Below are 15,813 nucleotides of genomic sequence, written 5' to 3'. Positions count from 1 at the left end.
TTACGTCCCCCCAACTCTCAGGGTGTGTCTCGAGTATTCCTTTTCTCTTCCTGCCAGGTTCTTTTGGGGACGAGGCTCGGTACCTGACCGAGCTGGGGCACCGCATCAAAAGCTGCAAGCAGAGAAAAAAAATGCCCAGCCAGTCCCAGCCTCGACGGTTAACACTAGTGTCGATGGGTTCCGCACTTGGTCCCCCGCTCAGTGGGGGACGACGACTACCGCCGGACGCTATGGCTGCTTGGCTTTAAATTAGGCGCTACATCTCGTGCATGACAGCTGCTCTCGTTTTTTGTCTCATCTCGGTGTTACTGTCGCCGAGTGCGGGAAAGCTTCTCTGTTGCATTTTGATACGGCTATAGGTGGTCGACCTTGAAACATGAGCCCGAAGTAAGCGGGTCCGATGCAAGCCTCAGATCTTCCATTTGATGTAGGTTGGATGATGATGCTTTGAGCTTCATATCGATTGATTTATATAAACCCTTTTGGCACACTCTACCGGGAATAACACCTCCCGGCCTCTTGTATCTCGGCGCGGAGCGCATCTCCGTTCTTCAACTCGGATCTCCGGTCATCGTATCCACTCTCCGCGCCGTCATCGGGGGATGATATTCGGTTGATGTCCGAGCAAAAGGAATGAGATACCGACATTGGATGCCGGATTTGAGAGTCGGGATATGTTGTGATTACGAGCTTCCGAATATAGTTCTAACTCAATCATTGCCTCTGGGTAAGCATATTTCCAACATGCCTCAAGACAGCTGTGCGTGTCTGATTCCGTTGTTCGAGTCGGATACGTACTTGTCCCGCGGGAATCATCAAAGTTCACGGGCCCTCCGACAGCAAGGGAATGAACAGGCATTTAAATACCTCATTCAGTCGAAACCAATGGTTGCTGTGGTAGCACTGAGCTGCCCTTTCATTCTGTGGTGCTTATCAAGCTCAGGGTAGGAGACCAACTCATATTTCATGAAGTCTCGGAAACAAAACCGGAAACAGGTATGCCACAGTGGCTGGAAGTAATCATCGATGTCCATCCCGTTCATCGTCCCGGAATCTCTTTCTATTCTAATATACATTCCTTACTTGGGCATCGTCCACCCAGCAACACCGGAAACATCCTGCATCAGCTCAAACGTCAAAGATTTCACCAACGCCTTCGTTTCCTCCCCTTCTGTTCTCAACAATGTCCAACCTCCAACCTTCCCAATGCTTAAGTGATCTCTTAATCTCCTTGATCCGCTCGATCCGTCTCTTTGACTCCTCCTCTTGCGCCTTGCGGAATGCATCCTCGTCAAAGTCCATATCGTCGTCCTCAAGGAAATCATCATCATTACCACCGGCCAGAGCGTTGAGGCCACTCGTAAAGAAATCACCAATTCCTCCTCCAGGTCCTGATTTCCTACGTTGGGTCGGAGACATCGCATGACCAGGAGAGAGGTCGACATCATGGAAGCCTGGACTAGTTGCCTCCAGTTCGCGGCGTTTCTCAATCCATGCTCCACTTCGAAGCTCATGCACTTCGCTCTCCAGCGCTCGGATCTTTCTCTCAAGCTTCTGGCGTTCCTCGTCCTCAAGTTCATCAACACCTTCATCATCTAATCCGCCGCCACCCTCCATGGACTTCCTGCTTCGGAGCTTTGCATTTTCGCTCTCAAGCTTCTCAACCTGTGCCCTCAACTCTGTGACATCGTGTTCCGTCTTCTCCTTCTCCTTCTTGATTGCCTGTAAGCGAGAATCTTGCTCCTTATGTAATGTAGTCAGGGTTGTCGCCTTCTTATCCAATGCCTCAACTTTCTTCTCCAGCTCATCACGAGCGCTCTTCACCTCCTCGAGCTCATGCTCGAGAGTCTTGATCTTGGTCTCAGCACTTGTTCGTTCGCTGCCTTCGCGGACTGCCTTCTCAGCTGTCCTCTCGAGGTTATGCTTGAGATCCTGTAGTTCACGCTGAGCCTTGCCCGCCGCAGCTTCAGCACGAGCTAGTTTGTCCTCCAGAGCAGTAACCTGTTCCTTGTCGGACGATGATCCACTGGCGTGTCGTTCTGCCTGTGCTCTCAGTTTCGAGATTTCAATTTCCATAGACTCAATGGTTGCGGTCTTAGCCTCAAGCTCAGCTTTCAGATCTGCTGGAGGCGAGGCCACAGACATGGACGGACGGTGGCCATGACCAGGTCCTCGCGATACCTGTTGTTGGAGCTGGGTGTTTTGACGTTGAAGTGAGGCAACCTGGCTCTTCTATGGAAGAGTTAGCGGATTGAGCGCGGTTGTGGTTGCATGCATTATAACCTACCAAACTATCCAAAAGCCCATCTTCTTGTCCACCTGCTTTTTCTGCATCTTCACCATCGGCCTCTCGTATGTCGGCCAATTCGTTTTCGGCCTTCTGCCATCGCTTCTCCGAGTCTGCTGCCTCTTTAGATAGACGTTTGTTCTCCTTTTCTAATTCCTCGATCCTGGCCATATGCTTTCTGTAGATATCTGGAGCAGTTTCACCATCGGGACTGAAAGGGCTACCAGGCGCAGCACCTCCTGAGGCAATGGCGCCGGCACGAAATGATGTAGATCTAAGTTTCGACTGTTGGGCGAGAGAGGGGGTAGCGGAAGCCGAGGTCTCTTCGTCACTGCTGCTGTCCTCATCGCTATCGTCGTCTTCATCGCTGCTCTCCTGGGTGTCCACTTTAAGCGGCTGCGCGGGTTCCTTAGCAGGTGGCTTCTCTTGAGCCTTCTTCTTGGGTTCCTCGACGGCTTTCTCTTCGCTGGCTGGGGCGGCCTCAGCCTTTTCAGCGCCGGGCTCGGGCGCGGGGGTTTCGGCTGGTTCTGGTTTTGTTTGCTTTGCTGCTGGAGTGGCCTTCTTATTGTTCTTCTTCTTCAACTGCTCGACCTGTGTCGCAATGTTAGCGAAAGCAGCCAGGATAAGAAGGGAGGGGTAATCGAACACGCTTCTTGGCCGCAGCAATCTTCTCCTTGCGGGCCTTCTCTTCTGCGTCGGCCATGATGAGGTGTCAGTTGGCTTAAATGTATATAATTCAATTGTGTATGGAGTGTATTGTCGTCCTTGTTGAGATGTGTTGTCTTGGCGCTAAATGCTAATGGAGATGTAGCTCCACGTTCAGGGACTCGATTCATTCAAGGGAGCTCCGTCATCACGTTGTAGCTTAGCTGGCCTGTGCATGCACCGTGTGCACGTGTCTCACGCCATCAATTAACACCGTATACATGATCATGTAAGTTACATCAACAAAACACATTTCCTAGCATTAGATCAACAGCACGATGATTTATTATGAGTATCAGGGACTCTTAAAACGTTTCCTGATATACGAATATACAGAGTCCTACTTCACTGAGCCCACATCATTCATCTACTAGTATACCGCACGTTGGCTTGGGGATGACAATCCATCGATGAGTCCAACAATGTTACACTCGCCCTTCGCGAGCTGTGATCGACCCGAAAGATCAATCTTCTGAAATTTGGTTTGAAGGATTGAGGCTATCGATTTTATATCAGCCAACAGATGCCATCAAATTCTGGACGCTTACTGTGCAATCCAAAGTTGGCAAGTAAGCTTCCAATGCCAGCAGATAGCAGGTACGTTGTTGCTAACTGCCATATTGCATCAACTTTTCATGTGTCCCATAAAGCAACTAATCAAGGACGCAATCTTCTGTATCTAGCCACCAAACTTGAACACTCACTTAAGGGCCGATCTCATAATCCACGATGAATTGGACCGAAGGCGCTCTCGCCCGCCATTCTCGTCGAAAAGGCTGGGATAAGGACGCTGCCCGACAAAAACAATACTTTGCTAAAGCCAGAGCGAGAAAAAATGCGCCGGCTACAAGCAAGGGCCTTGATATTTCATCCTTCGTACCTGATTATATTCCACAGCCAACTTCATCTCAAGATCGCCAGTCGAATTCCTCGACCCCTCGCCGGAAGCAAAGAACACCAAGAGGAAAGCTTATACATAGACAACCCGAGACAGAAAGCTCACAAAAGAAAAGAAACGGAAGAGGGAGAGAGTCAAATCTCGGAAATCAGGGGCCAGAAGTCGAGAGCTCTCTGACAAGTCCGCAAGACAAAGATAAGCAAGAGTTGGACATAGCATCCAAAAGACGCAGGCTATTGGAGAAGGCTGATTGGACCGGTGTCATTACTCAAAAACCTGTAACGGTTGACTTCTCCCAACAAAGGGATCGATCCACAAAGCTGCTTGCGAAACCAACCTCCAGGAGTGGCCACCGATCGATGTACAGTCCTGGCCCTAAGGATCAACTCAACAAGAGAACCCTAGGTCGACTTTCAGAGAACGATATTGAGATTAATATTGGAAGTCAGAATCTGCGATGGAGTAGGGATAACAACTCAGTACGAAGCTATGCCACACGACAAGATTTTCTATCCCGTTTCGAAATCCCACAATCCCATGATACTACGAGCCAGGCGTCTCTATCCTCCTACCAGCAATCTCGTAGTATTCGTCATCATCGAGAGAGGCCACCAAGAGCCCACGACTTTCATGTATCTCAAACCCATAACGAACGAAGTTATCCACTCACAAGCCTTTCAACGGAAGCACAGTCCCCAGACCAGGAGGAATGGTTAGCAAGAGAAAGTGATGAACCAAGATACGTTGTACAAACTCATGCGCCTATAATCCATCAGCCACAGCCAACTCGGCGACGACACCAGGTGATTGAAGCCAAATCTCCTGACTTGGATGACGGTGCAAGTGTTGTAGCTGTTCTTGGTACTCCAAGACCTTCTGATAGGCCCACAGCCGAAGACATTCGATGGAACATGTGGTTGGCATCAACTACCAAACCGAGACAACAGCAGTCAGTTCAGCTAAGTAGAGAGAAAGGGCCTCAAGGACCCACCAGCTCAAGTCTAAGCGACTATATGGACACCTTCAATGACAAGTCGCATATAGGGAATCTGATAAGCAGCGAAAATCAAGGACAGAACTCATCACATGCGTACGAAGAGCCACAACCAAGGTCTTCGGAAACGTACCCATCTAGCATACCTCCCTCTGAGAGCCAACACGAGCCATTAGAAGACGAACAAGAGCTACCTGAGCTTCAAGCAAGAGAGTCTTTTGCTGATATCCCACCAGCAACAAGTCCTTACGCTCTACCTAAAAGCTCGAGCTACGAAAGAAGTGAGAACAATCTCAAAACTAGAAGCGACCTGGTTCTCCCAATGGGCTCCTTCATGCCTGTGACTCCCAATGTTCAAGACCTACTAGACCTCTTGGCTGCTAGCGAGGAACAGCAGGAGCCAAATATTGAGGATCAAACACAACAAGAAACAACACCAAATGCTGACGACGAAGACGAAATTTGGAAGAAGTTCGTTCTGGATAACGATAGCGTTGAGACCAGCCGAAAGGCTCGAGAGGAGGCACATGAACAAACAAAATGCGCACTGGGTTTGAAGAAGCCAAATGTGCCCCGGATATTTGAAGAATCATCTTTGTGTTCAGTCTCGAGCGCACCACCAAGCGATATCGCAGAATCCCCTTCGGCATCCCGAGGAGAAACACCCACAACGGAAGGGCGCAACTTTATTTTGGCAGATGACCAAATTCAAGATATACCGGGCGTAGAGCTGGAAGCCCCGTCATCGGAAATCGCCGCAAGGGGAGATATCGCGGACGCGACCGACTCTATCATTGCTCAACCCTCCTCGCCTCAACCGCTGCATGCCGAGTTCAAGTTCTATCAACCGCAACTCTTTGTTGGTCGATTAGCTAGTGACGTCCCCTCCACTAAATCGCCAGTTTACATGGATGCGCCACGGAACAAGGGAAGACGGCAACGATCTAGAAGGCGCAGGGATAAGGGGCGGCCTGATTTCCGCACCATGCCAAACTACAACGACGATCCAATCGAGGAGGATTAACTTTAGGGATTCGGAGATAAGATGATTAACGGAAAGTTAGCTAGAACCCTCAAATCAGCCACTGTCTTCAAAATAGGTCTATATTTTTCGGAAGATGTATGCAAACAGACCAAATCGACAAGACTTGTTCTCTTTTCCCCAATAATACTTCTTCCTGCGCTTTAAGCTGATTTGGAACCTTGTTTATCGGATCAGGTAAAGCAATTGCAACCTTGAAGATTTGGGGCATCCTAGCGCATCGATACACAGTGAGTCAGAGGACGTCCAGGGACTCGGGACGAGAAAAGCCGCAAACTACGTATGTGGTCACGAGCTGGAAATGTAGTGCGCCATATGGCGCAATGTTACCTGGGGAAGACATCCGACTGTTGTGAAAGCCATCCACTACATTTGAGGTATAGCGGGGAACACGGCACAACATCCACGTACCTTAGACAGGGGCCCTTTAGGATGGATCAGCCTCCTGTTGCGACTCGTCTCTTGCCTCGTCACACATGCTTAGGTCAGGGGAAATACCACAGTAGATGTGTGTCACATTGAAGGGTAAAGAGATAACAGCAATTCTAAAATTTCCGAGCTAGCGCACTGTAGGTATCATGGGATCATATGTACATGTAAAATACAACAAGGGTGGATACAGAAAAAGAGATCCTCTAAATGCGCCAGAAACAAAACAGAGTAGAACGAACAAAACTCCCACCGTCTATGTAAAGAACACCAGCCTCTAATAAATAGGATCGACCTCATATATCATCATAAACGTCACTGCGTGATCATCCCTCCAATAACCAAGACGTCTTATCTTGGTGCCTTCAGTAGAGTTCCGGACCCCAGTAAGACCCCAGAAATCTTAGCCAAGAAAGGAAACTCGAAAGAAGGAATGGAAGCATGGCAGAAGTATCGTACATGACACACACAGCCACGCTGAAATAATCCCCGCAAACAGCCCCGCTTCTAGAACAATTCTCTCAAGTCAGCCTCAGCGTGATGCAGCCCCCCAGTGGGGATAAGATCTGCAACGCATAGGCGTTTTTGCTGATCTTGAGGACGACTCAGAGAGTGTGAGTGTGGATGGGCAGAAATGAGAAAAGGAAAAGGCCAAGGCTGAGAAAGCCTGGCATCGAAGACGGTTGCAGAAAACGGGTTCCTCACTGCATGTCTTTGCAAAAAAAAAAAAAGAAAAAGATGCCTTGCGTAGGTTGTTTTGCTGTCCTTTGATGTAACAATATGTATACAAGAGCTGCTGGCTGCTCAGCGAGGCTGATGGCGAGATGGTGTCCAGTGTCGGTGAGCGGGCCAAAGCAATAATGCAGAGCTGGCGATCAGTACTATGCCAATGGTTTTTCCGTGTAAGCTTGCTCACAGAAGAAGCCCAGAGTGAAACAGAAGTGTAGTTTCAAGCCATCCAATGCGATGCTTGGTATGTCGTGGTTGGCTGGATTGTACGGGCAAGGCCGTATCTCTGCCCACACACCTCAGGATCGACTGCGGCGCTTCTCTTTGCGCTTAGACTCGCACGATGTCTTACACCCCGGGCATTCGTAGCCGTGCTTTGAGATGTTGACTCTGACAAGGCATCGGGGGCAGCGCCACCAAGTAGAAGGAGTGTAGCGACCTTCGAGCCACTCTTCGTTGACAGTGGCGCCTCGCTTCATGATGTCTTCACAGTGGTACTCGCGAAGATGGTCTCGGAAGTGATCGCGACGGTGGAAGGGCTCACGAAAGCGAGTGCATCGAGGATAGTCACATAGATAGACATCCTTGCTCGATTCGGGAGCATGCGTGTTCTTGTAGTGACGAATGAGGTCGGCAGTACGCTTGAAAGGGCGAGCAGTACAGCCAGGATGAAGGCAAGAGACTGGCCAGTCATTTCCACTTGAGAAACACAAGAGTTAGCAATGTACTATCTTACAATAGGGACTGGACTTACGACTCGCCCCGTGGCACAGAAGATTCTCCAGCTCTTGTCTGACCAGAGGTATAATGCTGTTGATAGCTATGGCTTTGTTGATAAACAGTATCGTCCATAGTTGGTGAGCCATGCAGAGTGTAGTAGCTGCCGTCTGTAGGTGACTCGGGGCCCCTGGTGGAAGCCTGGGAGTTACTGCCAGAACTACCATATCTGACCAAAGGCTGTGACTGATAATAGTCGACGGAGTATCCAGTTGGCGACGAGGCCTGGTCCTGTGGTGACGAGGTATCATACCAGCTGTTGTTGTTCCAGTAGTTGGATCCCATTATGTATGATGAAAACTTGTCCTGTGGTGGGGGAAACTTGAGCAAAGAAGATGGTATAGTATAAGTCAATTAGGGAGAAGGCAGCAAGCACGGGTGTTTAAGAGGACGAGCCAAGGGCTTGTAAATAAGGTTACGGAGGGAAGTAGATGATGTAAAGATAGAACAAGGATAGGACGCAACCAAAGTAATATCTTGATGGCGGTCCTGGAATGGAAGGGAAGAAGTTTGGTGCATGAGACTTGATGTTATGATAATGGTCTAACAATGGAAGTAATGGAAGGGACCAGAGAGGTGGTTATATGTTTGGAAGAGTAAAGGAGTGAAGGGGGGGAGACAACTAGTGCAGTCCAGGATGATATTGGCCAAGGTGAGGCTCAAATCGCACATTGATTAGTGAGGCGAGGGTAGGAGTCATCTGTGTAATACACAAAGGTAAAAGGAAGTATGGACTTGAAACTGTAAGAGACGCCGATTTCCAGAAACAGCCGCGGTCGGAATAGGAAGAGAGCACCAGCTTGTACTGCTAGAGCTCCAGAGTAGTGTCCAAGGATCAATGACATGGCCAGGGTAGCTGTCGGGGAACGCAGCGGACTCCACCCGGGCCAACCTTCGAACAGATAGATACATAGTTAGGTAACTTGATAGAAGGACAGCCATGAGATAACCAGTTCTGAGACCGGCGACTGGAGAAAGGCAAGGGTGGCAGTACACAGGGCAGGCATGGGTCTAAGGCGAAGCAGCATTTGGCGCAAGCTGGCTCGTGATGCGTAAATCGACACTTGTCGTTTGGGTGGGAGACTAGGGTAGAGTCAAGCTGAATGGAGATAACAGCAACGAGCATGGAGAACCGAGTCAAGACTGGAGACACCCTATCAAGTGTGGTGTGCTCCTGGCCGGTGTCCCAAGGGGGAAGGGGGACATAGATGGCGATGCAACAGTAGCAAATATAGATAGCTAAGATAGCTCACTCTGAGGTCAGCTAGAGGTCCCCAGGAACAGCAATCGTTGGCTTGCATAAAAAGCTACGAGGTGGTGGTGCCCTATAGAATACCGGCTCAACCGGGATCTGTGAATGTCGCAGTAGCATGGAGGTACAAGCCCGGGACAAATCCAATGGGAGGCGTGTAATGTGTGCATTTGTCGGTCCAGGATATGTATCCATAAGCCGTGGAACGAAGCTTTCAAACTGCAGGCTTCAGATTGGAAACTAACCAGAAGCCAGCCTTGACTGCTTCTGTGGAACTAGGAAACTGGCCGAGTGCCTGTTTCGGTAAGAGATAGAACCATGAGTCTAAGTGGTTGCGCCCAGCAATGACAGCTAAAAGTGTTCAAGGGAGCAAGAATACTTCAGACGCCCAGCCAGGGCGCAAAAATAATCCAGTACAAAGGCTTGCTCAGAGACACTAAACTTACCCAAGTCTTTTCAGCACTTAGAAAAGAGTACCTAGGTTTTCTTGCCACTCTTTGGGTGGTGATCAAACTTGCTTCTGGATGGGCAAGTTCCAACAGGGCGTGGCGATGCTCTGGGGCTGAAGATCATGGAGCAAATGATTCTGGCACGGGTTGGCGGCAGTGGATGCAGGAATGATTTGACATGATGCGCATCCCTAACGACGAGCTGTCCTTGACGACAGATAACCGAGATACCGCACAAAGGCAGGACTAGGATAGGGGCTGTGCCAGGCCAGCTCAGCAGATTTCGGTCACTAGTAGAGGGAAAGTTGGCTTGGCCAGTGCGCTTTTGCGTGCATGTGCCACTGGAAGCTCACTTGAAGGGTCGTCGACAACAGCAGCGGGACAGGACAAATTTGGTGCTCGGTAACGGGAGGATTGAGTGAGGTATTCGATCGACATGACAAGGAATTCGTCCATACCGTTTCATCGGTAATCGGTCAATCATATTGGGTTGAAAGTTGGATGGAACAAAGGTCTTCAGGACTCTTGACGAGGCAGAATCCAATACAATATGCAATGGGCTTCCATCACCTAGGTACCTACCTAAGGTAGGTAAGGTACCTGTAGCTAGGGGAGAAAAGAAAACTTAGGACCATAACCCCAAGCGATAAAAATGCTTAGGTAAATCTAGCCTAAGCTTAGAGGACTCTCTGCCAAGTTTATTTTGACACCCTCTATTAAGGTCCGGTGTTTTCTTGCTAGGTACCACCTTACACAGGAAAGGCACTGTAGAGTGGAGGTAGAATTCCATCCCAGCGGAGGGCAGTACCTGCCTCCAGCTGTCACATCCATCGCTCGCACTCCTTACCCCTCCTGCTCCTGCCTTGTCGATGGCCCCTGCTACGGTAGTGGAAACCCCAGCCCGGGGTTGCTTGCTCCTTCTAAACGTCGGCGTTGTATTGGTCAAAATGCCATATGACATCCTGACTTCCAGGTTCTTATCCATAGAATCACCTAACATGCACTTTTATGTGGTGGCCTAAATCTAATGCTTCGCATTAGCACCAAGACAACTGCTGGGTATGGCTAATAGCTTGTCGATCTCGGCGGCGCAAGCATTAAACAACTTCTCGAAGCTCACGAGCACAAGCACAAGCACGAGCACGAGCCTCAACGCTATGGAGAGGTCAACAGATGCACCAATAACGCCGCGACCCCTTTGCCATGTGTCGATCAATTAACTCAACCAACAACGATATTTTGCTGCCTAGGCTCGGACCAGCTCAGGAATTCTGATTTTTGGTCATCGCACCTGTGAGCCAGTCCCAGTGCTCAATTGGCAACATGGGGCAAACAGCCAGCAATAGTAACCTTCGAGGTCTCCAGCAGTCTGCAGAACAGAGCACAGACAGAAACAAACCCAGCATCGTCATTCTAGCATCTGCCACACATCTTTCTGATCCCACCTATCTGCTTGAATTACAAGGTTGGTGGTGGTCTGGGATGTGTAACTCGCTGCGTCTATCAGAGCCTGGCGTATCATGGTCAATCTGACATGTCTCAACAATTGGTAAGGCGGTTCTTTAGGGCACCCAAAGTGATGAGCAAAAGTAGCAAGCGCCTGAACGAAAACCACCCTGGACGCCCTAAAAGGCCTTGTCTCTCCTCGAGTCCTACCGGATCCCTACCCGGAATCTGCAAGACAACGCTGGGGAAATCCCCCGATACAAGTGTTTGACTCACCAATGTCTCGTACCTGGCAAGTCAACACACCGAATAGTGTAGAGCCCTAAGGTAAACGCTCAAGGAGTCTTAATAGTGAGGCTGACTGGAGCGGCAAGTGTCAAATGCAGGAGGAGAGGAGTAGTTGAAAACGGTTCGCCCGTTATGAGATCATGATCGTTTTCGACAGGGTCATCAGACTCACTAGAACCTTTCCCCATCTGTGATAAGCTCGCCGGGAAGCCAATCCATGCCACCCTAGCTACGGAATTGAGACTCGCCTGCCAGGAATCTCGTATCCGAGTCTTTGCGAAGTTAACAAGCATGGAAGCATTCTAGAAACCTTCCTGTTGTAGCCTGCATTGGTTTCGTTTCAAATCCCAGTCGACTTGTACGGTGACGCCGACGCAGTTGGGGGCGACAATCCTGTTACCCAAATGGCTACCCTTAATTTTGAGTCTTGGACGATATAGAAGCAAGCGCAGAGCTGTGCCGCAAGCTTGTCATTCGAAAGAGGGTATGCCTCACCCACAAGAGCGCTGGATGGCGGACGCTGCTGAAAGTCGCCTCGGCAGAGTCTGATAGGCATAATGACGATGGCACAAGGCACCCGCGTCACAGGCGACAAGGCAATCATTCCACCAGCCCTGAACAACTGACGACGCAATTTGGGCAACCTTATCGTTGAGGAAGTGTGTCATCAAGTCATACACATGTCAGCTCAGGTTTGACAATCCAAAGGAATTGCTAAGAGGAGAAACGAAACTGCAGCTGTGTCGCCTGGGGCGGCAAGGGTCCTCATCTTGTGCTTTGTCCACCCGACTATTTTCCCATATCCGAAAGCCACGTTGTCTGCGATGACTTGAAATGTGCTACAGGTGTAGCATCGCCTCGATGGCCGGTAATGCGACCAGCCCACGCCGGTTGTGTATAAATCGTTGAGACAACAAGAAGAGGAAACTTGATGAGCCCAAAGAGTGTCTCACCGTCTTCCTATGGAGACGGGTCTATCTACATTCAAGTACTCGCGAAATTCAATGCTCTTAGGTCATTTCTCGCCTTTTGGGCAGCAATGCAGCAGCCCTCAGAAATAGGGTTGTTCACCCAACTTGTCCTTAACTTTTACCAGTCTGAACGCTTCACCTTGACTACGCTTCAGGACGTGCCACGTCAGTGCAGACACTGGGCATTCTGTCACGGAGGAATGAAACACCTCACATCATTGTGCGCCACTAAGAGAGCCTTGTCCTAACTCCTACCGAGTCCGAGGCTGCACTGGCTGAAAGAGAGGCTGTCGAGCTGCACAGGGGGTGGATAATCCGAGGAGCCAGTGCCTTTCGGGAAGACATTGATCACGGGTATAATGAGGCAAACGAGCCACATACATTTGACCATGCACTTCAACAGAATAGTCGTTCAGGGCGACAATGCCCTGCACTCGAAAGGCTCGTATTCATATCTCAAACAATGAGGTTGACAACGCCCCGCGTAGCATGTTGCATATTTACCTGTTCCAGAAAGTACATCAAAAGCTGATGATGAAAGCAAGATGAGGTTGCCGCCTAAGTCCTTTCTTACTCTCTCTGTGCTCTTAATACGCCTTCTCCAGGAGTTCACAAAACCAAGGTGCGTCCAACCAAAACCGATAGCTCCGTCCCATATTTCTCATACACGGTCAATGGACTCAAATCTCCATTAGAGAAGCACCGTTGATTAGACCTCATCCTCAAGGAACTTGTAGACAAATTTGAAGTCAGCCTTGCGTCGATTCATCCTGCGCAGTCATGTCAGCATGCCCCTCTTCGTCATTCCGTCAGTCCACTTACCATGTGCTCTCATAGTCGAAAAATCGATATGTGCCTTGCTCAAAGTCTTCAGTGATGTTCTTAGGCTCCTCATGTCTTTGAAACCAAGTCTGATACTGCTTATGGAATCGCCAACTTTGATCTTTCAGAGCCTTGGCTGCCATGTACTGTTGGGCAGTACCCTGCTTATAGTAGAATACATAGAACAGAGTGTCAGGGTCCATACGGGAGTACAACCGCGGGTCATCGAAGATAGCGAGTGGCTCGAGGGGAAATCCCGACCCTGTTGGGGGTACCGGTTGGTCGGGTCGGTATGATCGTGGAACATCGGCATCCACAATATCGGGGCAGCTGGCCTGGCTGGCAGTCATCATGCGCAGAGCTGATGGCGCAGATGGAGGATACGGCCGCTTTCTCGATGTCTCATATGTGTCAACAAGATCTTGTAACGATGCTGGTAAATGGTAGATGCATTCTTCCTCTTCCTCGGTTTGCTTGACACCATTGGCTGTGCCATTTGTCCGTGGAGCTACATCGAAGTCAGTTATTCGAGCCATACAAAACTGTCTTGTACACGTACTCTTTGAAGATGGAGTGGCCTCGGGGACTGCTGCTTGTTTCCCAGCAGCCTTTGATCGCTTGGACTGTTTCGTAGTGACAGTTACAGGGGCTGGCGCAGGTACTGGATCTGGCTCAGCAGGAGCAGGAGCTGGCGTGGGCTGCTTTGACTCTGGTTGTTGAGAAGCTGGCTGGGCAGAGGATGTCGCAGGAGAGTTGGTCGCGCTGCTTCGGGCTTGCGGCAATGGGGAAATGCTTGATGATGCGGCACCAGGGGGCGGGGGTAGTGGAGAGATACCAACGTTGTTCTTATCGCTCGCGGCGGCGGCGGCGGCAGCTGAAGCGTACTTGAGTCCTTCTCCGGCGGGCCTTGTAGGTACTGATGCTGGCTTCATAGCCGGTGTACCCGTATTGCTATTGCTGATAGTCGGTAGCGGAGCATGGAGTGTCGCGAGTGCAGGTAAAGGTGACTTTGTCTGAGAAGATGTCCTCCGTACTGGGTCAACCTCCTTCTGCGCCTTTCTCGTCAGTGTCTTTGGCAAGTCATTGTCGGTCGTAAGGTCCTCTTGCACAGACTGCGCATCCAGGGAAGAGTTCTTCTCGTTGTCTGCGCCCATGCCGTAGGTACCTTCTTCGTCCTCAAGGTCGAGCTCCTCATACATCTCCTCATCTTCCATAAAGTCTTCGTTCATGCCATCCGACACATAATATCGAATGCTCTCTTCCAGGTCGGTCACTTGCTCGGGCTCGACTCCGCCATTCTCCAAGGATCTCCTGATAAGTTCCAGCTTCCCCTGGTGCCACTTATGTCGTTCGATAATGCGTTCAACTTCGGCGATGCGTTCGGCCTTGGCGGTGTTGTTTTTGCCCTTCTTCATGGTCGCTTGTATCGACTCGCCTTCTGCCTCGAGTGTCTCGATCTGCTGTTCCAGCTCGTCGACCATTCCGCTTAAGAATTCGCTGGCCTCAACCTTTGCCTGCTCCTTGGGATCGAGCTTGGCGGCAGCTGATAGACCTTCCTTGGAGTATGCTTTCGTCTTCATGGCCTTCTCCACGGCCTTGAACTTTTCCATTTGCTAAAAATCCGATACAACCGTCAATAAAATACTGGATGACAATCCGTTGTCAGTGGCGGGGACCAACCGTCTCGATCAGCTTGCGATGCTCCAGCAAGGGAGCTTTGTCCTTGATGTCGTTGCTGGCGGCCCATGTTTTGATTTGATCCCTCAGTCGCTGGAGCTTCTTGATCTCGCGTTTCAGGTTATCTTCTAGCTTGTCCTTCTGGGCAGGATTACTCGATTGTTCGATCTTTTCGTAAATAGCTTCGAATTCGGCCACACCCTCGGAGACCTTTTTGAAGCACTTGTCGACCTCTTGGGCCAGTTTCCTCGCCGCCATTATGAGTAGGAAAATGTAGCCACTCGGGCGCAGTGTCTAGTCGCTCGTATAGATCTTGTCGCCCGACTGTTGTTGTCGATTCGGTTTGTTGTGCGTCTCTGCCAGCACAGTTCGGGAGGATGTGGCAGCGCAGGGAAGGGTTATTATGATATAACGGGGCGTCGCGGGGGGCGATCCGATGATCGTCGTTAATTATAATAGGGTGATAATACAGTGTCCGTCGTCCTGAGCGTCAATGCCGGGAACCGATGGTAGATGAGATGCGGTTGTTGGAAGTTAAGGCTGGCCAGCACTGATTTGGTGGTTAAGGTTAGTTCAAGGTGGGAGGTGCAGCCATCCAATGAGGCTAAAGAACCGCGGTGTCGTGATTGGCTGAGGGGCCGCGATTCACTGGGGCGAGGCGCGGTTAGTTGCTGAAACGTGTTGCAGTGGGAATTGAGGGTTGAACATGCATTTACAGGCTTGAAAAGGCTGTAGCAGTTGAAGATGGTTAGTCAATCTGTAGGCATGACATTTCTGTGTAATAATGAACTTGCTAGCCAAACGGTGGTGTAAAATTCAGGCCAATATTGCAAGATGCACTCAATGACGTGGTTTTTTTCGCTAAGCGTCTACCTTCGTACTACTGAGATACCTTGCTGGCAATTAAGTGCCCTCCACTGCCTCAGTGCAGTGCGTAAGGTAGGCCATACCTAGAACGTCCAGTCTGGAACTCAATCGCCAGTTGACGTCCCTATCAGGTTATGAATATTGGAACGATAAGGGAATCCTACACTTGGTGGCTTCTAA

At 50.0% G+C, this 15,813-nt stretch overlaps 4 protein-coding genes across 4 annotated transcripts; 1 reads left to right on the top strand and 3 right to left on the bottom strand.

The window, feature by feature from the left end:
* Positions 1–1,128: 1,128 nt before the first annotated feature.
* Positions 1,129–2,990, bottom strand: FMAN_07234 (uncharacterized protein; the record flags this gene model as incomplete). Its single annotated transcript, XM_041830832.1, has 3 exons — positions 1,129–2,232; positions 2,288–2,878; positions 2,934–2,990. 3 exons carry the CDS (start codon positions 2,988–2,990, stop codon positions 1,129–1,131), a joined length of 1,752 nt encoding a protein of 583 aa, XP_041681456.1.
* Positions 2,991–3,721: 731 nt separating this feature from the next.
* FMAN_07233 (uncharacterized protein) lies at positions 3,722–5,908 on the top strand (the record flags this gene model as incomplete). Its single annotated transcript, XM_041830831.1, has 1 exon — positions 3,722–5,908. The coding sequence occupies one exon, from the start codon at positions 3,722–3,724 to the stop codon at positions 5,906–5,908; it is 2,187 nt and encodes a 728-aa protein (XP_041681455.1).
* Positions 5,909–7,383: 1,475 nt separating this feature from the next.
* FMAN_07232 (uncharacterized protein) lies at positions 7,384–8,146 on the bottom strand (the record flags this gene model as incomplete). The annotated part of the gene is made up of 2 exons (XM_041830829.1): positions 7,384–7,783; positions 7,839–8,146. 2 exons carry the CDS (start codon positions 8,144–8,146, stop codon positions 7,384–7,386), a joined length of 708 nt encoding a protein of 235 aa, XP_041681454.1.
* A 4,830-nt stretch (positions 8,147–12,976) lies between these two features.
* Positions 12,977–15,024, bottom strand: FMAN_07231 (uncharacterized protein; the record flags this gene model as incomplete). The annotated part of the gene is made up of 4 exons (XM_041830828.1): positions 12,977–13,037; positions 13,090–13,597; positions 13,649–14,702; positions 14,770–15,024. 4 exons carry the CDS (start codon positions 15,022–15,024, stop codon positions 12,977–12,979), a joined length of 1,878 nt encoding a protein of 625 aa, XP_041681453.1.
* Between the last annotated feature and the right edge of the window lie 789 nt (positions 15,025–15,813).

This window comes from Fusarium mangiferae (assembly GCF_900044065.1).
Source record: "Fusarium mangiferae strain MRC7560 genome assembly, contig: FMAN_scaffold005, whole genome shotgun sequence".
In the NCBI taxonomy this organism is placed as follows: Eukaryota; Fungi; Ascomycota; class Sordariomycetes; order Hypocreales; family Nectriaceae; genus Fusarium; species Fusarium mangiferae.
The sequence above is the reverse complement of the archived record's forward strand: the minus strand, read 5'-3'. Positions and strand labels throughout refer to the sequence as shown.